Raw genomic sequence first — 23,853 nt, forward strand, 5'->3', positions numbered from 1 at the left:
AGTGTAGTGTATAATTGTGAGAGTCAGTGTAGTGTATAATTGTGAGAGTCAGTGTAGTGTATAATTGTGATAATCAGTGTAGTGTATAATTGTGAGAGTCAGTGTAGTGTATAATTGTGAGAGTCAGTGTAGTGTATAATTGTGAGAGTCAGTGTGGTGTATAATTGTGAGAGTCAGTGTAGTGTATAATTGTGATAGGAAGTGTGGTGTATAATTGTGAGAGTCAGTGTAGTGTATAATTGAGATAGTCAGTGTAGTGTATAATTGTGATAGTCAGTGTAGTGTATAATTGTGAGAGTCAGTGTAGTGTATAATTATGAGTGTCAGTGTAGTGTATAATTGTGATAGTCAGTGTAGTGTATAATTGTGATAGTCAGTGTAGTGTATAATTGTGAGAGTCAGTGTAGTGTATAATTGTGAGAGTCAGTGTGGTGTATAATTGTGAGAGTCAGTGTAGTGTATAATTGAGATAGTCAGTGTAGTGTGTAATTGAGAGTCAGTGTAGTGTATAATTGTGAGAGTCAGTGTAGTGTATAATTGAGATGGTCAGTGTAGTGTGTAATTATGACAGGAAGTGCAGTGTATCATTGTGATAGTCAGTGTAGTGTTTAATTGTGATAGTAAGTGTAGTATATAATTGTGATAGTCAGTGTAGTGTGTAATTGTGAGTCAGTGTAGTGTATAATTGTGAGAGTCAGTGTAGTGTATAATTGTGAGAGTCAGTGTAGTGTATAATTGTGATAATCAGTGTAGTGTATAATTGTGAGAGTCAGTGTAGTGTATAATTGTGAGAGTCAGTGTAGTGTATAATTGTGAGAGTCAGTGTGGTGTATAATTGTGAGAGTCAGTGTAGTGTATAATTGTGATAGGAAGTGTGGTGTATAATTGTGAGAGTCAGTGTAGTGTATAATTGAGATAGTCAGTGTAGTGTATAGTTGTGAGAGTCAGTGTGGTGTATAATTGTGATAGTCAGTGTAGTGTATAATTGAGATAGTCAGTGTAGTGTATAATTGTGAGAGTCAGTGTAGTGTATAAGTGTGATAGTCAGTGTAGTGTATAATTGTGAGAGTCAGTGTAGTAGTATAATTGTGAGAGTCAGTGTGGTGTATAATTGTGAGAGTCAGTGTAGTGTATAATTGAGATAGTCAGTGTAGTGTATAATTGTGAGTGTCAGTGTAGTGTATAATTGTGAGAGTCATTGTAGTGTATAATTGTGAGAGTCAGTGTGGTGTATAATTGTGAGAGTCAGTGTAGTGTATAATTGTGAGAGTCAGTGTAGTGTATAATTGTGAGAGTCAGTGTAGTGTATAATTGTGATAGTCAGTGTAGTGTATAATTGTGAGTCAGTGTAGTGTATAATTGTGAGAGTCAGTGTGGTGTATAATTGTGATAGTAAGTGTAGTGTATAATTGTGAGAGTCAGTGTAGTGTATAATTGTGAGAGTCAGTGTAGTGTATAATTGTGATAGGAAGTGTAGTGTATAATTGTGATAATCAGTGTAGTGTATAATTGAGATAGTCAGTGTAGTGTATAATTGTGATAGGAAGTGTGGTGTATAATTGTGATAATCAGTGTAGTGTATAATTGAGATAGTCAGTGTAGTGTATAATTGTGATAGGAAGTGTGGTGTATAATTGTGATAATCAGTGTAGTGTATAATTGAGATAGTCAGTGTAGTGTATAATTGAGATAGTCAGTGTAGTGTATAATTGTGATAGTAAGTGTGGTGTATAATTGTGATAATCAGTGTAGTGTATAATTGAGATAGTCAGTGTAGTGTATAATTGTGATAGTAAGTGTAGTGTATATCTGTGATGATTCACCAACGTGAGATCAATACTTGGTAGATTTGTTCAGCTTTAACCTATCGAATGCTAGACCTCAGTTGACAGCTTTTCACATTTTATTTCTGTGACGCGATCCTTATTTCAATTCAGGTCGATTGTATTACTAATTTGCTTTATTTGAACTGGAATGTTATTCCTCGGTGCAAAAACTTCAAAACGAGGTTTTCACAAAATAGAATATCGTCTGAACTCTATGCTAAGCACTCCTCAATCACACTGTTTTTTTATTTTCTTTTTTAATTCGTCCTCTATTAACATCAAGTGGAGCCTTAACCTTACGTTGTCAGTGAAGGACACCAATATCACGAACTTGGCACCGAGCCAGTTTTGGCTCCAATGAAAATGATTTGTTTTTTTTTGCTGTAAGCTGGGTAGATGACTACATACCTATTGTATATATGTACATGTATACGCACACTCAAAGGTGCGTAATCAGAGCATAAAACGGATCAATGCAGGCTGGTATCGTGACTGTAGGGTGGTAGTTGACTGGTTAAGGAGGTCGGGGCTGGTACCGGTATTGACAACAGATATGGAGGCTGTAAAGATGTCGGTTCTGATGGGGATAGTTCTACTATGTACAATACTAACAGTTCAGGCGAATGACGGTAATTCTATTCTTTATATTAGTAAACACGTAATTCATTTATTTAGTGTACGTATCAGTTATGTTATCGATAAAATCAATACATTTTCAAAAGAAGTATCTATTTCTTTTTTTTTCAAAATTAAAATGTTTGTTTCAATAATTCCGTCTATTCAAGTCTCTTTAAATAGGAATGACCGTTAAGGAAGCAGGACACACTCTGATGCAATCGTAACGTATGGATTTCAATTGTACACAAATGATTAAATGGCTTATAACAGTAACGTCACTTGTCGTCCTCCATTTATAAATCATTGCAGACGTATCAAAATATTCCAAACGCATTACAAAAATATTACAAACGTATTACAGAACGGTTTTTTCATACATCTCGATAAAAAAGCAAGCGAAACGCTTCACAAATGTTTGATATCTTATTTCCACGTGTACCATAATATCTATAATATCGACATCACAATCACTCATTGCTGTTCAGTCTTTTTCTCTTCCACAAAACAACGAGCATAGAAACATTTTGTAAACGATAATTTTAGAATATTCATAGCTAGGAACACGAAATCGATACCTGTATATTACAGTGTGTGTGCCTAGGAGGACGAATATTGCTTTCAGTTAATCTACAACAACATGGTGTAAAATATTGGTAGTGTTCCTTAATCTATTAACTTTACTTATGCTTGGTGTTAAATATTGATAGAAGTATATTATTCTAAAGTCACAGAGTGATGTAATCTGAAGTAAGTTATGAAATTCAAAACCACTTCAGGGACGGTTCCATTGGTGATAAATCCTTTACAATAGTCGACGAGGTTCTACCTTCCACGTTCAACAATGAATTGAATAATTTGTAGTTTTGAATTCCGAAACACATATGATTTTGATCATTTAAGATATCTAAATAGTGTAATGATATTTTTAGAAAGATTTTAAAACCAGTAGCTTTTGACGAAGTGTGTGTTCTATTCTCCTGTTTTTATATATAGCATGTTTCAGCCAAGAAGTATTTCGCTCGACAGCACAGTGAGGAAAGTAATTTGTATAACATTCAATCGTTTGGATTCGATTTATTTAGACATATTATCATACAATATGTAATTATTTCAAATACTCAAACATATAAAAAAATTTAAACATCATGATGATTTTTTCAGTCAAGACGAAACAAATATCATTTTAATGAAATTTATCATATAAAGTCAGTGATATCTAGGATTGATTTCCAATGTGGCTATTAAAATCGGCAGTATTGAAATAGACGTAGCGGACTCGTCCACATGTAATTATGATATAATATTATTCAATCCACTTTCTTAAATGAGCTATTATTTACCGTTACGTCACAAATCTCCAGTTAACAAACTAGACAAGTCATTTTTTTACATCTATTTGTTTCCTTGTTGAGTAGTAGAGAAAAAATTATCGAATGTTGTGTTATCATTTCAATAATGAATAATACAAGTGAACATTCAAAATGTCGTATGTTTCCTTGGATAATGGTAGGACTATTTGGACACATTCATGTCTAATATTGATGATGATGTATCGTTTGCTTTTTAAAGATATCCGACTTAATTTACTGAGCACACAAATGCTTAGTTACGGTAACATTGTAGTCCTATCAACCACACGACCAATTACCATTTCACGTGACTGGCACTAAGCTTTAACGCCTCGTGCCGATTTTAAATGAGAGAGGTTAATGAACTGATGACCACCATAAAGTTGTTTAGTAAATAATAAGTTATCTATCAGCATTTCCTATTGTTTAATATTTGGTTTAATAGGTACAAGTCCCGAACCTGGATCACAGCCTCCTCCCGGCGACAGTGGCGAAAGTGGCGAGGAGGGTAGACCTCCACGACCTTCCGGTGACGGTATGTGCCTGAATTATCATTAAATACATATTAGGAAGATAATGAGAGAAAACATAAAACCGCAAAGATAATCAAGCACAAGGAATTATCCAGCAAACATCACGACTTAACACACCACGGAATAAATTATTGTATCGTATCCAGTATATCTTAAAGATTGTTTTCAATAAATAACTTTTGGAAAGCCATCAGAATTCAGTTCATCTTTAAAAATTTATATATTTTTTTCTTATTTTAGACAGAAATGGACAATAAACAAAGGAATTATTGCATATATCGCAGTTGTAACCTTTAGTTATTCTATAAACCTTCTCTTGTATCATGATTTTCTGTCATGTATGTCAACTCCAAACCAATATTACAGCGACTTGAACCCTACCACTTCACTACTAAATCACACTGTGTTTCTAATAGTATTTCCTTGATTTGAAGAGGTAGTTTCAAAATACAGACATGATAACATTTATGAATCAAAATTTAAAAAATAATAATTTTCAGACCATTTCGGCTACAAAGATGACGGTGATGATGACGACGACGATGATTGTGACGATAAAGATGAGAAAATGAAAGAAAAGGGAAGGATGGGAGATGATATGCACCATAAAGAAGACCATCGTGATAAAGAGGAACACAACGAGCACAGTAAAAGCAAGAGATGCAGCCGCAAGAAAATAGCAAAGATCTTGATCATCGTCGGCTGTGGTATCGCCATCATCGGTACAGGTGTCGGCCTAACTATCTGGTGAGTATGTCGTCACACACCGGTACAGGTGTCGGCTTAACTATCTGGTGAGTATGTCATCACACACCGGTACAGGTGTCGGTATAACTATCTGGTGAGTATGTCATCACACACCGGTACAGGTGTCGGCCTAACTATCTGGTGAGTATGTCATCACACACCGGTACAGGTGTCGGTATAACTATCTGGTGAGTGTGTCGTCACACACCGGTACAGGTGTCGGCTTAACTATCTGGTGAGTATGTCATCACACACCGGTACAGGTGTCGGTATAACTATCTGGTGAGTATGTCGTCACACACCGGTACAGGTGTCGGTATAACTATCTGGTGAGTGTGTCGTCACACACCGGTACAGGTGTCGGCCTAACTATCTGGTATGTCATTACACACCGGTACAGGTGTCGGCCTAACTATCTGGTGAGTATGTCATCACACACTGGTACATGTGTCGGCCTAACTATCTGGTGAGTGTGTCGTCACACACTGGTACAGGTGTCGGCCTAACTATCTGGTGAGTGTGTCGTCACACACCGGTACAGGTGTCGGCCTAACTATCTGGTGAGTATGTCGTCACACACCGGTACAGGTGTCGGCCTAACTATCTGGTGAGTATGTCGTCACACACCGGTACAGGTGTCGGCCTAACTATCTGGTGAGTGTGTCGTCACACACCGGTACAGGTGTCGGCCTAACTATCTGGTGAGTATGTCGTCACACACCGGTACAGGTGTCGGCCTAACTATCTGGTGAGTGTGTCGTCACACACCGGTACAGGTGTCGGCCTAACTATCTGGTGAGTGTGTCGTCACACACCGGTACAGGTGTCGGCCTAACTATCTGGTGAGTGTGTCGTCACACACCGGTACAGGTGTCGGCCTAACTATCTGGTGAGTGTGTCGTCACACACCGGTACAGGTGTCGGCCTAACTATCTGGTGAGTATGTCGTCACACACCGGTACAGGTGTCGGTATAACTATCTGGTGAGTATGTCGTCACACACCGGTACAGGTGTCGGCCTAACTATCTGGTGAGTGTGTCGTCACACACCGGTACAGGTGTCGGCCTAACTATCTGGTGAGTGTGTCGTCACACACCGGTACAGGTGTCGGCCTAACTATCTGGTGAGTGTGTCGTCACACACACCGGTACAGGTGTCGGCCAAACTATCTGGTGAGTGTGTCGTCACACACCGGTACAGGTGTCGGCCTAACTATCTGGTGAGTGTGTCGTCACACACCGGTACAGGTGTCGGCCTAACTATCTGGTGAGTGTGTCGTCACACACCGGTACAGGTGTCGGCCTAACTATCTGGTAGGTCATTACACACTGGTACAGGTGTCGGCCTAACTATCTGGTAGGTCATTACACACTGGTACAGGTGTCGGCCTAACTATCTGGTGAGTATGTCATCACACACCAGTACAGGTGTCGTCCTAACTATCTGGTGAGTATGTCATCACACACCGGTACAGGTGTCGGCCTAACTATCTGGTGAGTATGTCATCACACACCGGTACAGGTGTCGGCCTAACTATCTGGTGAGTATGTCATCACACACCGGTACAGGTGTCGGCCTAACTATCTGGTGAGTATGTCATCACACACTGGTACAGGTGTCGGCCTAATTATCTGGTGAGTATGTCATCACACACCGGTACAGGTGTCGGCCTAATTATCTGGTGAGTATGTCATCACACATCGGTACAGGTGTCGGCCTAATTATCTGGTGAGTATGTCATCACACATCGGTACAGCTGTCGGTTAACTATCTAATAAAATATCATCGCACATCTTGACTTCTATGATTCAAATACGAATATCTAAACAAATGAAATTGTGTAAATCCCATATTTTTAGAGTTTATTAACTCCTTTATACTCTCTTGTAGAGGCAAAAATATCGCCACAGTGTCCATGTATTATTATTTGCTGACAAATTACGTTATTTTGTTTTTAAAAGGGAAACAAAACCTCAAAAGGCTTTATTTGTAGCTATTATGATATCATTGAGTGCATCATCTTCGTGTTTTATTTCTACTAAAAGGAACTCCTGATAGATATGTTAAACTATATTTCATATTTTTTAAATTATTAATCTATATTGCCTTGATATTGGAGACATAATATCGTTTTCTCCCTAGCTACATGCGGCACCAACGCCAAAAGAGAAGACACGTGAGTGACTCAAAGACCAACCTGCACGCGCCAGGTGACCGCGAGAAGGTGTACATGGTCCCAAGCACACCTACCACGCCCCAGAACAAGCAATCTGTACTCGACTTCCCCGTGGTATCACACGCACCCCTCCCTGGGAAGGAGTAAAGCCCAGACTGGCAACTGTCATTAAGGGCGTCGGTATATGAATTGTGAAAGACAAATACATGTGTATATATGGCAATTATTAAGAATAAGAAAAGAGAGGCCTATTTTTCCATCATATTTTAGTGACAGATGTGACTAGATCCTTGGAGCAATTGTTTCATTGTTGTAACTTTGTATTCTTCTGATGGGTCACACAGCCGGGAGGATAACATTTCTGTCGTTATTTTAAAGAGTATATCTTATCAAGAATCACCATTTAGTCGTTTGCCTAGAATATATTTTTTTTCGTTTCCGTATCCATTTACAGATTTCTGTTTTACAGCAGCTTTGTTTTAGCTAGTTTTTACAGCAGCTTTGTTTTGGCAATATAGTGTATCATGTTCAAGCTTTCGGCTGTAGTATCACATATCCAACACACCACAATACCTTGTAGACGGCCTTGTATAGAAGAGTTTTTGTTTCCATCTAGTCAGTTTAGTGGTATTAGCTAAACTTTTGTAATGAGCAGATCATTTGAACGTATATAAAACAAAGTGTCTACATGTGTTTATAACACCATACCACACAAGGAACACATTATACAGGCTTCTTAAGTTCAGTGTACCTTAGGTATACAGATTTTTCACGTTTTATAAGTAAGGATTTATCCACTAATGTAAATGCATGGCAGATTTGTTAAATTGACAAATGTCTTGTTGGAAAGTTTGTTTTTCGTTTTTGTTTTGAAAATAAAATCTGTGGATGTGTTTGATATGTTATGTTTTGATTCTGTTTAAGTGAGTAAACAGTGTTAAACTTGCACAAACAAGAGGCTCATTGTGCCTGTATTGCGAACCTGGACATTTCAGCTTTCACTTTAAAACACATTTATTCACAATTATATAGTTCCATTTTTTTTTCAGACGAGGAGTAATTTTAAAGTTTCACACTAAAATTAGACGAAAGATCTTCATCCGAGCAGGAAAAATATGATTTTAAATTCTCACCTCAATTTCTGGTAATGGGCCCTGTCCCTTAGCAGACGATTGGTTAACACTCTAGGATATTTAAAACGAAATTTGGACAAAATACTTTCATCCCAAATGAGGCAGGAGGATTTCAAAGATAACATTTTTGTCTGCCCTATTGGGCCATTGTCCCTTTGCCTCCTGAAGGTTGAGACCCATTGCGTTACCTTCATCAAATATTGCTTCAGACTAGGAAGGAAAACGTTGAGGGCGATTGATGGCGGACACCGCGACATGGCATGGGCTCACAGGTCCTTCTACCAGGTGGGCTAAAAACACTAATACATATCACTTTTCGATACAAATTCAGAATTAGACACAACATAGCCAAACAAGCTGGAGCAGTGATTAAACTACAGCTGCATGAAGTAGATACCACGTCCTTCTAGGACCTTCAAGTTAGTGGGTTTTTTTATTACTACGAGTACAATGCTACTGGAGTCTAGACAAAGAACCCCAAGTTGAGTTATGGATATTGTACTGATAATTTATTGATGTGGGACGGGTGATTTATGTAATGTGTTATATTATGTTAGAATTCGCTATAACTGTGATCCCGGGTGTGGTACATTGTAAACGATGCCAGCGTTCGACAACATCAACAACACCCAATATCCACTATATTATCAACTCTTTCTGATGTAAAAGGAATTCTGTCGATAATCTGATATATTTTATAGTATCACAGGTACAAACGTGATTAAGTATGCATGCTAGCAGCTCGTCGCTAGTCAACAGTGCTATATACACTTTTGCCTTTGGTAGGCATCATTCTTTGCTATTATAACCAGGTGACAATCAGTTTTTGCTTTGTGTAAAAAATCTACATGTGTAAAAATAAGTCTGTGTACATCTTATCCGTTTCAATATGTAGTGCCAGCCACAGTACTGATATATCATCAATCGATAACATATCAGATGATATACCGTTCTCTGGGTATTTTCCTTTTCGTCGCGACACAAAACCATTCCTCTCAAAATGACTGAAATGCCTTTGGGCGAAGCGTATGGTGGAGAAACGAGACCCTTGATATATGCAAGTGTTGAAAAAGCCCAGTGATTCATATTTAACCATTACTGACCAGAATGTAATAAAAAAAAACAATCATATATCTTTTACCTTTCCGAAATTAGGTTGTTAGAAATAATTTATGGCTTTAAAACTGTAAAAGGAAAATAACTCAAAATGAACAATAAATCATACCAATAATTCAGGTAGATATCAGATACATATATCATATGTTTTTTGTCTGTAACTAATACAATTCACAATCAATTCTTTAAACTAATAAAGATCCCAATGAACACTGTTAATGTTAATATATCTGTCGTCTTTTTGTTTTCCTTGCACCTGTTTATACTTTCAGTTTATCAAGAAACATTTGTTTTTTGCACTAACAACAATTTTTGTTTTGACGAACTTTATTTTTATAGGACCATAAACAATCGTTGTTGGATCACAATGAATTCATGTTGGACTATAAACAATATTTGACGGACAATAACGAATTTTCGTTGAATAATAAACTGACTTTCCATTTCAGTATGGTTTATACTAGAACGATGTCAATGTTTCAGAGGAAACGGTAAAGCATGCATTCTGAAGTTAAACTTCCAGATTGATATGTTATCAAAGTCGACAACTACACATTTATATCCGTACTTTATCATAATTCACTGACACATGTACAGAGCTAATAAACAGATATTTTAGAAACAACCTTGTTCAGTTTTATCTCGATCTTCAAGATAAGAATCTTAAATGCCCATCTACTACAATAAATTACTGAAATTTCATACAGCACGTTATATCGCCCAAGTAATCACAGCTTCTTTACAGAAGTCGTCATGTTACCTACCGACGATATAGTGGTGTCATATTGACTCGAATTCCTTATAAGGGAATCAAGAATATTCAACAGGAGACTTATGTTATCTACTGGGTAATCATGGGAGCTATTACACATCGATGTTATCAACAAATGTTAGAATAGAAATGAAGTTAGTCATGGTTGTCTCAATAGTCGCGAGACGTTAAACACAGATGGCGATTCACTGTTAAAGGGAAATAACTTCAATACAACTAGTCTGTCAATTACAATTCATTTTTCTGCTCTTAGGTAAAACATGGGTCTGAAATGTTTTTATCATTAAATTGTGATAGTAGTTATCAGATAATGATATATATACCATGTTGTAAATCATCACACTCCGTGCTTACGATAAATGTTGTTGCCTTATGCAGATTATGACTAGATTTTTGATATGTTATTCATTACCGATGGTACAATCTTTCAAAGGAACAGACCTTGTGTCTATTTCTAAGCTAACAATAATAACATTATATGGTCACGCGCCGGATGTCAGTAATGGTTAATTTACCAGATCCATCGTTTCCAGTCAATATTATCGTCATTTATCAATTTTTATGACTCAGACAAGTGGTTAGTTAAACATGTGTAACCTCAGATATAACATCTCGGTTTGTATTGGTACGATGATGAACAAAATCGCGATCAGTTTGTAATAAAAAATATAGCTTTTTCGACTACAAGTTTATTTTAGAATGCAAACTAATCTGAAGTGTTCGGATGGTTTTCTCGTTTTTTTATATACCACTCTGTATAAGTTGCAGCGAAAACGATATGCTGATATGGAAATCGAGCAATTTTTTTATTTCAAAGAGTCATCTTACCAACCAGTAGAAGGAAAAGAACTCTTTCGCCAATATCAAAGCTAACAATTGCATGACATTGGCTCAGAATAACATCTTCAGTTTCAGAATTCAAAAGCCGTGCAACCCGACGTCCGACATTCAATATTTAGAATAAGGAAGTTATGCGTTAGTCATGTCACAACATGTCATAATCACAACTGCGCAGTTGGTAATACCATTCTTCTGATAACGACATAGTTCTAATTAACGTTATTTAAAAAGCCACGTCAAATACCAAGAAAACTGGGCGATTTCTATATCTATATACAAGGAAAACTTAAACAGACAGTTTAACAGACGAGGTCCTGATCCACTCGCCAACTCCTAACGTCGAAATGTCAGGTATGTACATGATGCGACATATTTTAACTTAATTCATATATCCTTACATACACCTACATGGTCAAGAATTCGACAACTGTGAAGTCGTCGTTTTGGCAAATCAATGAATACTCGTTTAGTTTATTAGCTCACCGGCTTCAAGGGACCAGTGAATGTCGTGCGATGTCCTACGTCTGTTAGTCATTTTTTTTAGAAACCAATCCAGAACGTCTGAATGGGTTTTTAGTATTTTGACCAAAGTTCAGAAGCAATCTTGAAGAAAATAAACCTTAGTAACGACCGGCGAGTCTAGGTATAGTGGGGCTTGAGAGTTAATGACAAATGGGGACATTTATATAAATGATTGGTCTGAACAACCCGCATTTCCCCTCCATGTAAAACTCTGGATGATGATGGGGGAGTGGTTTCACTATTCTATGTATTCTAAGAACAACTTGGTACATTTTAGTAGCAGGTTATCAAAAGAAACGGATATTTGGTTTCAGACGAGAAAGAGACTTACTACCACCACACAACTAAAAACGGAGCCATGCAAATATTGCAGTCTGGTTACATCAAGAAATCGACTGATATGGTAAATGATGCCACATATGGGCCTGGTGCCTACCTGACCAAGTATGGCCCAGAGAAGTCGCAGTCGGAAATAGCGGAGAATAACTACGATGGAATAAACAACACTTTCGCAAAGAAGATGATGGATGAGGGTAAGACGGATGCCATTATAGCTGTTGACCTTCCTAGCAATCAGGTTCACAGGGCGACGAAAACTCGCGACATCTATGTATCGAAAGGAAATGTCCAACTGAAGGGTAACAACCCAAAGGTTTATTTGCGCGATGCAAATGGAAAAGCCGTAGAATACAAACAAAAATAAAAAGTAACTTAAAACCTTATGGATCATCACACATGGAGAAATTTCTTACATTTTAGACTCTGAACTGCATGTGAAAAATATGTTTCGATAGGCTAATACGTTTCCATATTAAACTCCGACACTAAATACAATTTTTCCATCTGACTCTGTATCACACAGCAATTAGTCTTGTGTTGTTGACCAATATTGATACACTCTTACGTGTATAGGAGTGAGACATCACAATGAAATTGTATGATATTGCATTATAATGAATATGCACTGGCACCAAATCCGCTTTGATTGTCAAATATATCTTGAAAAGTAACGTCAAACAATGGAAAGGGGAAAATCACTCTTTCCTATTTTCCATTGTTCGACGGGCAAACATTTGAAGTAACAAATAATTTGAGTTGGTTATACAAAAAATAACAATAATGATATTATTTTAACATTGTACCTATCATTATCTTATGAAATGACAGCTTATCGTACATATGTATCATGACAAAAATTTATTTTGTTGAATTCCTTCATTTTTTTCCATAGATCAGAAATATTCTTACATTTGTTATCTTCAGCGTTTTGTTTACCTGTGTACAAAAAATTGTTTGTAAGAGATTAATAAACAAAAACTGCCGGGTGTTATAGCTTCGTGGTTGTTTTGAGAAATAAAGTACCAGAGTCCAGTCTCGGCTTGCAGTATAATTTTAATGTAGACACAGTGAACACATACGGAGGTACGTATGAGGAGTGACATATGTACTTGCATGTCCTTCTTTTATACTGCATGTGGAGTATAACAGAGGTCAGACGAGTAGACAATGTTTACCAAGGTATTAGGTCGTAACAAACAAGCGCTACACAAGTGAGAAAACATATTGGTATAGAGCTGAGTACTGCTACAGTGAATACATAGTTCTTATGGTTTTACAGTGCACTAATAGATAGTTAATTAATTACATGTAACAATAGCTGTAAATCAACAAAGATTACTGGCCATGTGTATATTAATATCTGATAATTGACCTACCATATCCTAGGAACAGTACATGTGTATGTTCCAACAACATGTTTGTTAAGATTACTTTATAAAAAAATAGGAACACGAGAAAATCACTTAATTAAGCACTAATTAAATGAGTGATTACGTGAAATATGCATATTCGAAATGGTGGAAAAGAATTACAGTGCATTAAATAATGTTTGTTGTTTTCAACAGCTTCTTGATACAAGAACAACGATGACTGTGAATAAGATTTCTACAGATGAAATTAAAGGTTTACTAAACTCTATTCTTAATCTGGTATGATGACGTTGACCAAGTCTAGAACCACTATGATAGAAATTTTGAATTATTGAACACCTTCAAGAAATTTCATTTTACAACGACAGTCATAAAAAATTATACAATTCCAGGAAAATGAGATAACGTTTACAGAAAATGTGATGAACTATTTATAGAATACACATACCTTTTTATCCCTCTTACCTGAAGACCATTGCATAACTGTCACACGTAAAGACTTAATCACCGATAAAAATAACTGACACGTCAATTTAGACTTCTGTGCCGATAGGATACTGATGTCTCCTGTATGATAAAATATTTTACACAAATTCAAGTTGCCTTAATTTGATACGTAGATACCTTGCAGTCAAACATAATAGTGTCAAATGTGTATGTCTAAAGATTTGCTTTTACCTCACAGCATAATGCTTTATTCTGCGGTTATATGTATGGGTGGTGTTTTTGTCTCCTCGTCTCTAAACAATACTGCGCCATATCGTGAAATCTTCGCCCTCGTTCATGAAATGTTGGATTGTTGAAACCGCACGAGTTCAGTTTGTCCTGAAACAATTCTTGTCTTCACTTAATTATTAAACGGATTTTTCTCAAATTTCGTTGGTTCCGAGTGGGTGTCCAGTTAGAATTTCGTGACTGATAAGATTCTACAAAGACACAACATTTAATACAAATTTAGACAGTAAGGTACAATAATTAATTAAATTTTGTAATTTCCATATATTTGATAATTTTTTTAAGAAAGCCTAGTACATGTGTATATTCTGAACGATTCCACAATTAGAATGAAGTTAAATGGGATTTACAGGATATGAGAAACCCTGTGGACCACTAGTCAACCAGCAGCACTGATTACCACTTGTAAATAGTATGTAAACTTTGTACATTGTACATAACAGTGAACGTTACAGAGCTGATAGAATTTTTCTGAAAATGAAGCTACACAGTTTCACGAAAAGACGGTTAACGTTTTCAGAAAATACAAGCGCTATTTATAGCATATACATACCTATTTATCATTCTTATCGGAAGACCATGACAAAACTCGTCACATGTAAACTGTTGATCACTGATAAAAAATCTGACACTTTAATTTATACAGTAGTTTCAATATGAGATTGATGTCCTGTACGATATAATCAACCCCCAAAAAAGAAGCATGTTTGAATAACCAGAGGGATCTGGGCGCCCACCATTTGAGGATCTGTTTTCAGTTCTTGAAGATTTGTTTATTTTTTTTTTGTTTGTTACAGGTGATGTAAATGTTCATGAACTGGTCTTCATTGAATGTACTCAATGATGGCACAAGATATTTTTATTAAGCACCTATTGGCAAATATCATTTGAAAAAGATCCCAAAGTATTATTAGATAGCAGTCAGTTACAGGTTGATAATGGACAATATGCTTGTGCTGTATTATTGTCGACATCCAAGATGGCTGCCTGTGGGCCACCTTGATTTCAAATCAGTCCAAAAAAGGTACAATGCATTAGATGGTGGGCTAACAAGTTCAAAATATCAGAAGTAATTTTACCAGTGTTCCCATAATGTGTTCATGAAAATTTGTTTTTTACTGACTAACAAATACTTGATAATCTCCACAATGTAAAAAGCAAAACCTTAATCCGTGCTGATCATTTCCATGTTTTGGTGTTCCGAAAAATTGTGGCCAGGAACTACCTACGTCAAATTCATTGGTGACAGACATCTTTAACACAATGCACAGGATAATATTCTGGTTATACTAAAGAGTTCACAAGACAAGAGATTCCAGTGGGGTTCATGGCACCCACCGTTGTTTGGTCTTTTCTCTCCCTTCCTGTTTTTGCTCTTCAATACATGAAATTCAGAAGTTCCTTTAAGAAATGATAATAACATTTAACTGACAAATCCAAGATGGTCACCTGTCAGCCATTTTCGTTATTCTAATTAGTCGCAAAATAAAAAGGGAACAACTAGGGACCAAGGAAACCTACATAGGAAATTGAGAGATCCATCCAATCCCAAGTTGGCCATTTTGTTTTTCTAATCCATGCCAAAATTAAACAGGCATAGCTAGGAGCCGTGGGGAACGTTTATATAAAGATACATACATCAGTTCTCAAAAAATAGTGATAACATAAACTGTTAGTAGCCTGACAAATGACAGCAAATATTGGGCGATTTGAAAAGCCAATCATCAGACCATAGTGGGCTAAAAATGCCATGTAGTTTCTAAAGTTAAAATCCAACAGTGCCACTGGATGATGCATGCACAACAGGGAGTAATATTGAACATGTAAGCATGTGATCCATTTAGAAGTCATTGGATACAGGAATAACTTAAAGCAAGACCACAGCCCAGGTGGATTTGGCTACAAAAGCTGCAGTTGAGGGGAAAAAAATCACAATCCTTGTTCAAGTTGCCCCATATCTTATTGAAATGTGGCTTCAGTTCAATAGTTCGATCTATAACATAACATCAACACAAAGCCTATAGCTTGTCCAACAATTTATTGGTTTACAATACATGTATACACTGCCATGAAGTTGAGAAAACAAAAATAAGTCATTGCAATTGTTATATCCAACAATTTACATGCACAAATCAGATATACACAATGATGGATATCATCACACATTTGGCTTAAGGTAACTGTCCAACACACAGGAATTAGACAGCCATAATGCCTGTACTATCATACCCAAAGATCTCAGGTATTAACATATAAATGACAAAATAAGGAAAATATCTTTTCTATATTACTTTAGAGAAATTTGTTTTTTCCTTCATGAAACATCTAAAAGGCAGAATCTCATGTTATTTATAGCAATGTGTATGACCTTGACCCATCCAAAACACGAACTTATCTGAGATACTATTAGTCAACCTTTGATCAAGTTTAATTACACAACAAATCCCTAAGACATGCAGTACATATCAATACCAGAACTCATTCACCATGGCTACAATATCTTTGAACTACTCCTTGTACACTACGTAAAATTCTTACGGCTTCTCCATGTTGACCACCGAAAGCATAGAATCTGTATTTTGAAAGAAAAAATCTCTATTCACATTACAGAAAATGATGGTCAATACTGGATTATCTTAAAATAATTCAGGCTATGACAATGTTCAGTATTACGATATATTATCAAATTACTGACCATGAAAGTAAATCATTTTAAGCAGCACACTTTACATTGTCTTTTATGAAAACACTGGAGTCTTTCAGACTAACAGCCTGCCACTACAAAGCTGTATCAACTAAAATCAATATATATGACTGTACATATAGGGCCTTGTTTACGACATTGACAGGACTACCGAGTCATACACGTGGCAGTAAGGATAGTAATACTGATTTCTATTTATAAAACTACACTACTACTATATCATCATACTAATCAACATATTAACTGTATCTGATCTATTCCCCAGCTGTGCAGGTGGTGGCAGTTAGACATTATCATCAATTACAACTTATAGGATAGTGCACTTCACTTGCAAACTTTATCAGACATTTAAACTTTCTAATATCAACTAACAATGCAAAACCATAATTAACATGTACAAATTACAAAGACAAATATTGTATTTTCATTCAAGTGTACTTGCATCATCTTAAAGGAACACTGTAAACTTTCAGCATGACAGGTTATTATTTCTGATGTACAAGACTCAGTACCAGTATGATGGTAAAGAAGTAATACTAATCTACACTCTACTTTCTAGTAGATTACACCCTTACCTAAAATCAATAATTAATTAACAATGATCACACAATGATCCAATTTAACAAGCTTTGGTCCCTGTAGTTAAATACAACGGATATGACAGACCAGGTTCAATCCACTACTGAAATTCACGAGTGTACTCTCGGGCCTTGCCATTCTGGTCTCTGATGTAGATGCGAGGATTTTTGTTGTGCAATGAAAGGTCACCTGGGTACAAATGGATGTCACGGCGGTCCGGTAATCTCTCAACCTTTTGTGCCTCGTGTGCTGGCATTTCTATGGCGATGGTCGCATCAGTTCGCCCAGCACCCTCCATGGTTTCCCAGTATCTTCCTGCGAGACCATCCCAATTATTGCGAGCTATTTCCCCAGCTGAACGTTTCGGTCCCAGGCGAGTTAGATAGGTACCATCTCCATATACTGCATCACCACCACCTCCACGAGACTGACGAATTACACCAGTCTGTAGTATAGCCTCTGCACTCTCTACATCAGTGTGGTGGAAATAAGTGGTAGGACCTACAATAAGAAGCAAGTTGAAATTTCGATAAAATGCTTTTGAAGATATCAATCACAAAGAATATCACCATACAAGGATTTACAATCAGCAAGACAAGTGAGTCCTATGATAGTGTACAGTGACACCTCACCTGACAAGTGAGTCCTATGATAGTGTACAGTGACACCTCACCTGACAAGTGAGTTCTATAATCGTGTACAGTGACACCTAACCTGACAAGTGAGTCCTATGATAGTGTACAGTGACACCTCACCTGACAAGTGAGTCCTATGATAGTGTACAGTGACACCTCACCTGACAAGTGAGTCCTATGATAGTGTACAGTGACACCTCACCTGACAAGTGAGTCCTATGATAGTGTACAGTGACACCTCACCTGACAAGTGAGTCCTATGATAGTGTACAGTGAAACCTCACCTGACAAGTGAGTCCTATGATAGTGTACAGTGACACCTCACCTGACAAGTGAGTTCTATGATCGTGTACAGTGACACCTAACCTGACAAGTGAGTCCTATGATAGTGTACAGTGACACCTCACCTGACAAGTGAGTCCTATGATAGTGTACAGTGACACCTCACCTGACAAGTGAGTCCTAAGATAGAGTACAGTGAAACCTCACCTAACGACCATCCCACAATTACACTATTTTCCACCACCCTGCTATTAGGTATTACACCCATGTTTGGCAGTTCCAAGACCACTACATACATGTAAGGGTTATTGACACCATGATTGTGACCAGTCACCAGTGTCAACAACGAGAAACCTTCAGCAATTTAAAAATTACATTAGTGAAAGTGAAATATTCTCCAGATACACCAATATTTCACATCTTCATTGACTGGAATCACCAATTACAGTCTTGGCAAACCCTTCCAGCCCAGGCACTGGGGCACCTGTTGAATTATATTCACAATTGTGGTATGAACCATCTGTTAGTAGACATATGGCCATGACCTTTATCGGTCTAATTGTAACCCCATAGTCAATAACTTCTTAGCATTTGTTTCTATCAGAATCTATCAACAACAAACACTGGTTACAGCTGTCATTCATTCACTATCATGAGGAAGAAGCCTCCCTACTGTAAACATCATAGCTTGACACCATACTATATACTATAGTTGAATATTCTGAAAAAGATTTTATAAGTACCATTTTGTATATGAATGTAAAACGACTATGTAGGAAATGGTATTTGGCGATGAATTGTCAGACAATCCTTAGTACACACGCAAACCTGTAAGAAATCACGCCGAAGTCCGTCGAGACCTTCTTTGACCAGGGACTTCATCGACTCCTAAATTTCGTCAGGGTTGAGACAGATATCCCAGAGATGTGAACCAGAAGAACGTCAGCTTTTGCACAGGTGTCCGTGTTGTCCTTTGCCATAAAAAAAAACACTGTCGGTTTTTCCTTTGTCTGCATCTTGTATTAATAAATAAAATAGTCCAATGGACTTCTGTAGGTCTATACCCGTCATATACGTCCCTGACAAAACGCGGGAACAACAGTCAAACTATTTTACAACAATTTAGCAAGTGCAACATGCAAAATATGATCCTACCTTTGGATTTGTCATCCTGGCCAGTATTGTGTCCGTGATAACGATGATTATAGGCCATCTTTATCACCTATTTTCCTTGCTTTGCTTGATGTACTCACGAAATATCGAGTTTGTCTGTCTGATGGTCCTGGCAAAGACTGATGCGTCGTTAGCTGACCACGTGACCACAGAGTGAGTTAGGTTCACAGTGGGGTAATTTCTATACAGTATCGCATGAGCAAGGTACATATAGGGAAATTTTAAGATAAGAAAAAATCACAAAGCCTATGTTTGTGCTTCGTAACAAATTATACATAAGATATTAAACCAAACTGATATCGGGTTTTATTTTTCGGGGGATGTGCGTATTTTCTATGTTTTTCACATTCAAAATAATCATAATTTTGTTAATTTTGATAATAAACTTGGACATTCATTGCTAAAAAATCTACTGTACATTAATACAATTTTCTATCAACGGTCACTAAAGTGAGAGGACAGCCATTTGTATAATATCTGATGATGGCTCACGTACATCATGTCAGGATTACCAGATATTGATAAATAAAAAGATATTATATATTTCGATCACATCCTTGCCGATACTATAGAGGTTACAATCATTTTCACCTTTTTGTAGGGCGAAAGTGATTGTGACCCCTGGAGTATCGAGAATGATCTAAATCCGTGGCTGTTAAATGCTTAAACAATCATAGTTCTGTTATATGACAGTCTAAGAAATTCCGGTTTCACTTTCGTTCACCATATCCAAAAATAGCAATTCGTGTTTGATACTCCAGAGATATTTTTAAACCTTACTTAATGTTACTAGTGATGATCTTATAGACGGAGATTATTCCAAGAGGGCAGCTCTCCAATCTGATTAAAATACATACCTTAATTTACTGCTCCAATACGTTCCGTTCCTTAATGAAGAGAAGTATTGGGGTGGTATATTAAGATCTGTATTATAATCAGATTGATAACCTCCAATTTAAATTCTGAAAGTTGACACATGCGTCTAATTTTACTTCTCGATACACTAATGAGACAACTGAAGAGTTAGAAGATTCTAAGATGTCGAAAAAAAAAAAAAAAAAAATCCAATGGGTTCATTAGGTTGAAAAACCCCGAAAATCCTTTGCTACTTTAAATAGATATTTGACGTCATCGCTTTACAATCCAATATTAACCCGCCTGGTAAATAGCCGATAGACTGTCAGAAACATGTATGTTTGCTGTGTTTGTCGTCAAGTGAACTGCCAGGATCATTTTAAGTATAATATTTACTTTTGTCTCAACTCTTAACCATACAAAATGATCATAAAACTACGTAATTTCATAAGCAATGTACACCGTAAAAAAAAAAAAAAAAATCACGCGTTCATCAAACATTTAAATGGGCCATTAAATAATAAATCATTAGATTCAGATCTAGGTTGAATTATTTGCAATTATCACATACACCTTAATCATTTACACGTTCAATATCATCATTTACACATTATCACATTCAGTTTCACCATTTACACGTTCAGTTTATCGTTCACATAGTGTCGTATACAATTTAATCACTTATACATTCAGTTTAATCATTTCCACACATTCAGTTTCATTACACGAACTTAAATTAAAACGTGCACTTTTATAAATTATATTACTAGCCAAACCAATTCTCGGTCCCACATATCAAGCTTATCGCTACACGAGATAGGGTGAAACGAAGGGCAGTTACCCTGGGAGATCAGAATGGCCAAACCTGGCTCCCATACAACTTGGAGAAGGAAGTATGGTAGCCCAACGACTGCAATAGGCTAAGGAATCCAGGCGCTCCTTACGCTGATTTGGCTACCGTCTCATTGATTTCATTAAAGTTAAGGTGTTCAAATTACATGTACTTATCAATTACTTATAATTCGACGCTTGTACACTTAAAGGCCCTATTGGTCCTTCTCTTCGAAGGTACTCGGAATTGAGTGATGTTTGAATTGTCTGTGTTGATATTCCGAAGGTTATCCACACACGATGCTGATACCATGTACAACAAGATTCTCAGGATTGTACGCCAAGAGTAACGGATCGCCTGCAATGAGTAGATGATTGATAATTTCACTGTTTATGTCTTCGCCGACACATAGGTATTGCAGTGTACACTGAAATGTCATTTATGAGGAAAATTAAAAATAAAAGATGAAGACAAGCACCCTTATTTCAGGCCGCACCTGATCTCGAACCAATTAATAGACACCTCTCTTGATAGATTGCTGACTGCCTCATACATGTTTCCGTTGATTCCAGCACTTTCCGACTTACTTCAAAGAATATCTTGATGAACGCCTGATAACGGGCGGGGTGTGAACCCCATTGTTGAAGCACGTGGCAAAATATCGCCAGTATGATTGATCAGGACAGATAGATGCTCTCATTTGTATGTCTCGCGCTCTCGAACATATAGGTAAGTAAACAAGATAAGAAGCTATGTACAAGGTAGATCAAAAGGGTGTGGAATTGATAACAGGTACTCCTAGACGCACGTGCCCTTTTAATTATATGCACAATGGGCGTGATGGTAGGAAAGTTGTAAAACATAAGTATAGGGGATATTGGGGATTGCGAGAGAGTCCGAGGGAGAGTTGAAGCCGGGACACTGAGCAGAGATGAGAGCGGGGCAATGTATGGGCCCAAGTTAGAGAGCGGGAGAAACATCTAGGATGGTTATGTACTATGACTTTTAATGAACAACCAGTCTAGTTTTATCAAATGCATTTGTGTGGTCACTATACGCTACTATGTTACACAGCAGATTAGCAAGGGGTTCAATGCGTTAGGTATGATAAGCAAATATGGCCGCCAACGATGGGTATAGAAACCTGTATATCGAATATCGCGTTTCGGTGACAAAATATTTGATGGTTCAATCCGTGGCAGACATACTGACATTTCTGGTTTAGAAGTGATTGAGCAGATTAAACGATATTCTGAGACAGAAAACAACACCCAACATCTGCCCCGTGAAGGTTTTGGCTGGACATGCACCTTCAGTCAATTCGAATATTATCTGCTTAGAATCAACATCTAACGACATCATTTCGGCCATTCTCTTTCCGAAAGGATTGCTGATTATTTTCACATGAAGACTCAAAATTTTGTAAGCATTGTACCCACCATTTTCATTTAGCCTGCTATACCTCATGATCAAAAACTCTGCTAGTCTCAACGCAATTTGATTTAAGCCTTACCCTTGCAGAGCATGGTTTCCCTGCCATTCACTCGCCACCTTACTCACACCATGTCATTGTTCTGTGGACACTCTATTATGGTTTGAAAGCTTGTCTATGCTATGCCTCCTTCCTGATAGGAATCCGTTCACATGAATGATTTGACACTCTACACAGTGGCATAGCCAGCATCTACATATGGAGGAAACGATAGTCTACAACTGACTGGCCATTAGAAGAATTACAAGTAAAATCAATGTTTACTAGCTTCTCCCATTTAACATACAACAATTGACATTAATTAAGACGTGTTTGATAGCACCATCATAGCAGTTTGACTGGAAATCAAAGACATGCCTCTCTAGTAGATTATCTAGTACTCCAAAGATAAGATCCTCTATATACCATTAAAATCACCACACACAAACAATTTACCTTCAACTCGATATTCTTTTATCTGCCCAACATTGAAAGAACTAAATTAGTTTTAGCGGTAAGTAACACACGCACATACACACCCTCACACACAGGTAAAGGTCTGCTGACTCGCAAGTGTCTCATTGAAGTAGCTGGTGACTACCTCACTGAACAACATACAGGAGGCTCTGCACATGGTATCCAGAGCAATAAGGGTAATATGTCTTGCCCACTTTTGGTCAAAACTCCCCTATTTCAATTTTGAAATTTCCGTCTATTTCCCTATTGGACTCCATCCCTTTGCTCCAAGTGGTGTTCACATTTTTGGTTTAATCAAAATTCAATCCAATCACCCAATGATTCCCTGATACCTACAAGCAAAGAATTCTGAAAAAATTCCCTCCATTCCTCTATTGGGTCCCACCACTATGTCCCCAAGGGGATAGGACCCACTGTTTACACTATATTGAGTCTAAAACAAAATCCTGTTAAGCTTATAGAAGAGAAAAGATTTTTAGAAATTTGCTAAATGTTCCTGCCCCTTGAACCATGTGTAGCTTCGAATCAAAGTACATGTACTGTCATTCCTAATAAAGAAGGATTCAATAAGAAAAACATTTCCCTTACTGGGCCCTTGGGGACCCTGACCAATCATTAACACCAATTCCTTTTCACCAAAGAATGCTTCAGATCAAATAAGGTGAAATACTTTTATCCCATCAGAAGCACTTTTACGCTATTTCTTTATTCCAGTTATTGTGCCCCGCCCATCTGCTCCTAGTGGGGACAGACTGACTATTTATACCA

General features: G+C 37.2%; 3 protein-coding genes across 3 annotated transcripts; 2 read left to right on the forward strand and 1 right to left on the reverse strand.

The window, feature by feature from the left end:
- The first annotated feature begins 2,379 nt into the window (after nt 1-2,379).
- On the forward strand, nt 2,380-8,088 carry LOC132553300 (uncharacterized). Its single transcript, XM_060217532.1, has 4 exons — nt 2,380-2,455; nt 4,239-4,328; nt 4,827-5,073; nt 7,217-8,088. Exons 1-4 carry the CDS (start codon nt 2,380-2,382, stop codon nt 7,395-7,397), a joined length of 594 nt encoding a protein of 197 aa, XP_060073515.1. The 3' UTR covers nt 7,398-8,088.
- A 3,240-nt stretch (nt 8,089-11,328) lies between these two features.
- Nucleotides 11,329-12,359, forward strand: LOC132553299 (uncharacterized). Its single transcript, XM_060217531.1, has 2 exons — nt 11,329-11,462; nt 11,948-12,359. The coding sequence occupies exons 1-2, from the start codon at nt 11,456-11,458 to the stop codon at nt 12,334-12,336; spliced, it is 396 nt and encodes a 131-aa protein (XP_060073514.1). The 5' UTR covers nt 11,329-11,455; the 3' UTR covers nt 12,337-12,359.
- Nucleotides 12,360-16,098: 3,739 nt separating this feature from the next.
- Nucleotides 16,099-19,540, reverse strand: LOC132553297 (uncharacterized). The gene is made up of 2 exons (XM_060217528.1): nt 19,433-19,540; nt 16,099-17,861 (listed from the first exon to the last, which is right to left on the reverse strand). Exons 1-2 carry the CDS (start codon nt 19,488-19,490, stop codon nt 17,461-17,463), a joined length of 459 nt encoding a protein of 152 aa, XP_060073511.1. The 5' UTR covers nt 19,491-19,540; the 3' UTR covers nt 16,099-17,460.
- Between the last annotated feature and the right edge of the window lie 4,313 nt (nt 19,541-23,853).

Source organism: Ylistrum balloti, unplaced genomic scaffold (assembly GCF_031769215.1).
Source record: "Ylistrum balloti isolate Yb309-2 unplaced genomic scaffold, AGI_CSIRO_Ybal_v1 Utg370314, whole genome shotgun sequence".
In the NCBI taxonomy this organism is placed as follows: Eukaryota; Metazoa; Mollusca; class Bivalvia; order Pectinida; family Pectinidae; genus Ylistrum; species Ylistrum balloti.

Bases quoted from the DNA above. Each gene is read 5' to 3' on its own strand.
- LOC132553300 (XM_060217532.1), top strand. From the start codon at position 2,380: ATGGAGGCTGTAAAGATGTCGGTTCTGATGGGGATAGTTCTACTATGT. The intron at 2,456-4,238 runs GTAATTCTATTC...TTGGTTTAATAG, and splicing joins AACAGTTCAGGCGAATGACG to GTACAAGTCCCGAACCTGGA. The intron at 5,074-7,216 runs GTGAGTATGTCG...TTTTCTCCCTAG, and splicing joins GGTGTCGGCCTAACTATCTG to CTACATGCGGCACCAACGCC.
- LOC132553297 (XM_060217528.1), bottom strand. From the start codon at position 19,490: ATGGCCTATAATCATCGTTATCACGGACACAATACTGGCCAGGATGAC. The intron at 17,862-19,432 runs GTAGGATCATAT...TTCTTATTGTAG, and splicing joins CCAGGATGACAAATCCAAAG to GTCCTACCACTTATTTCCAC.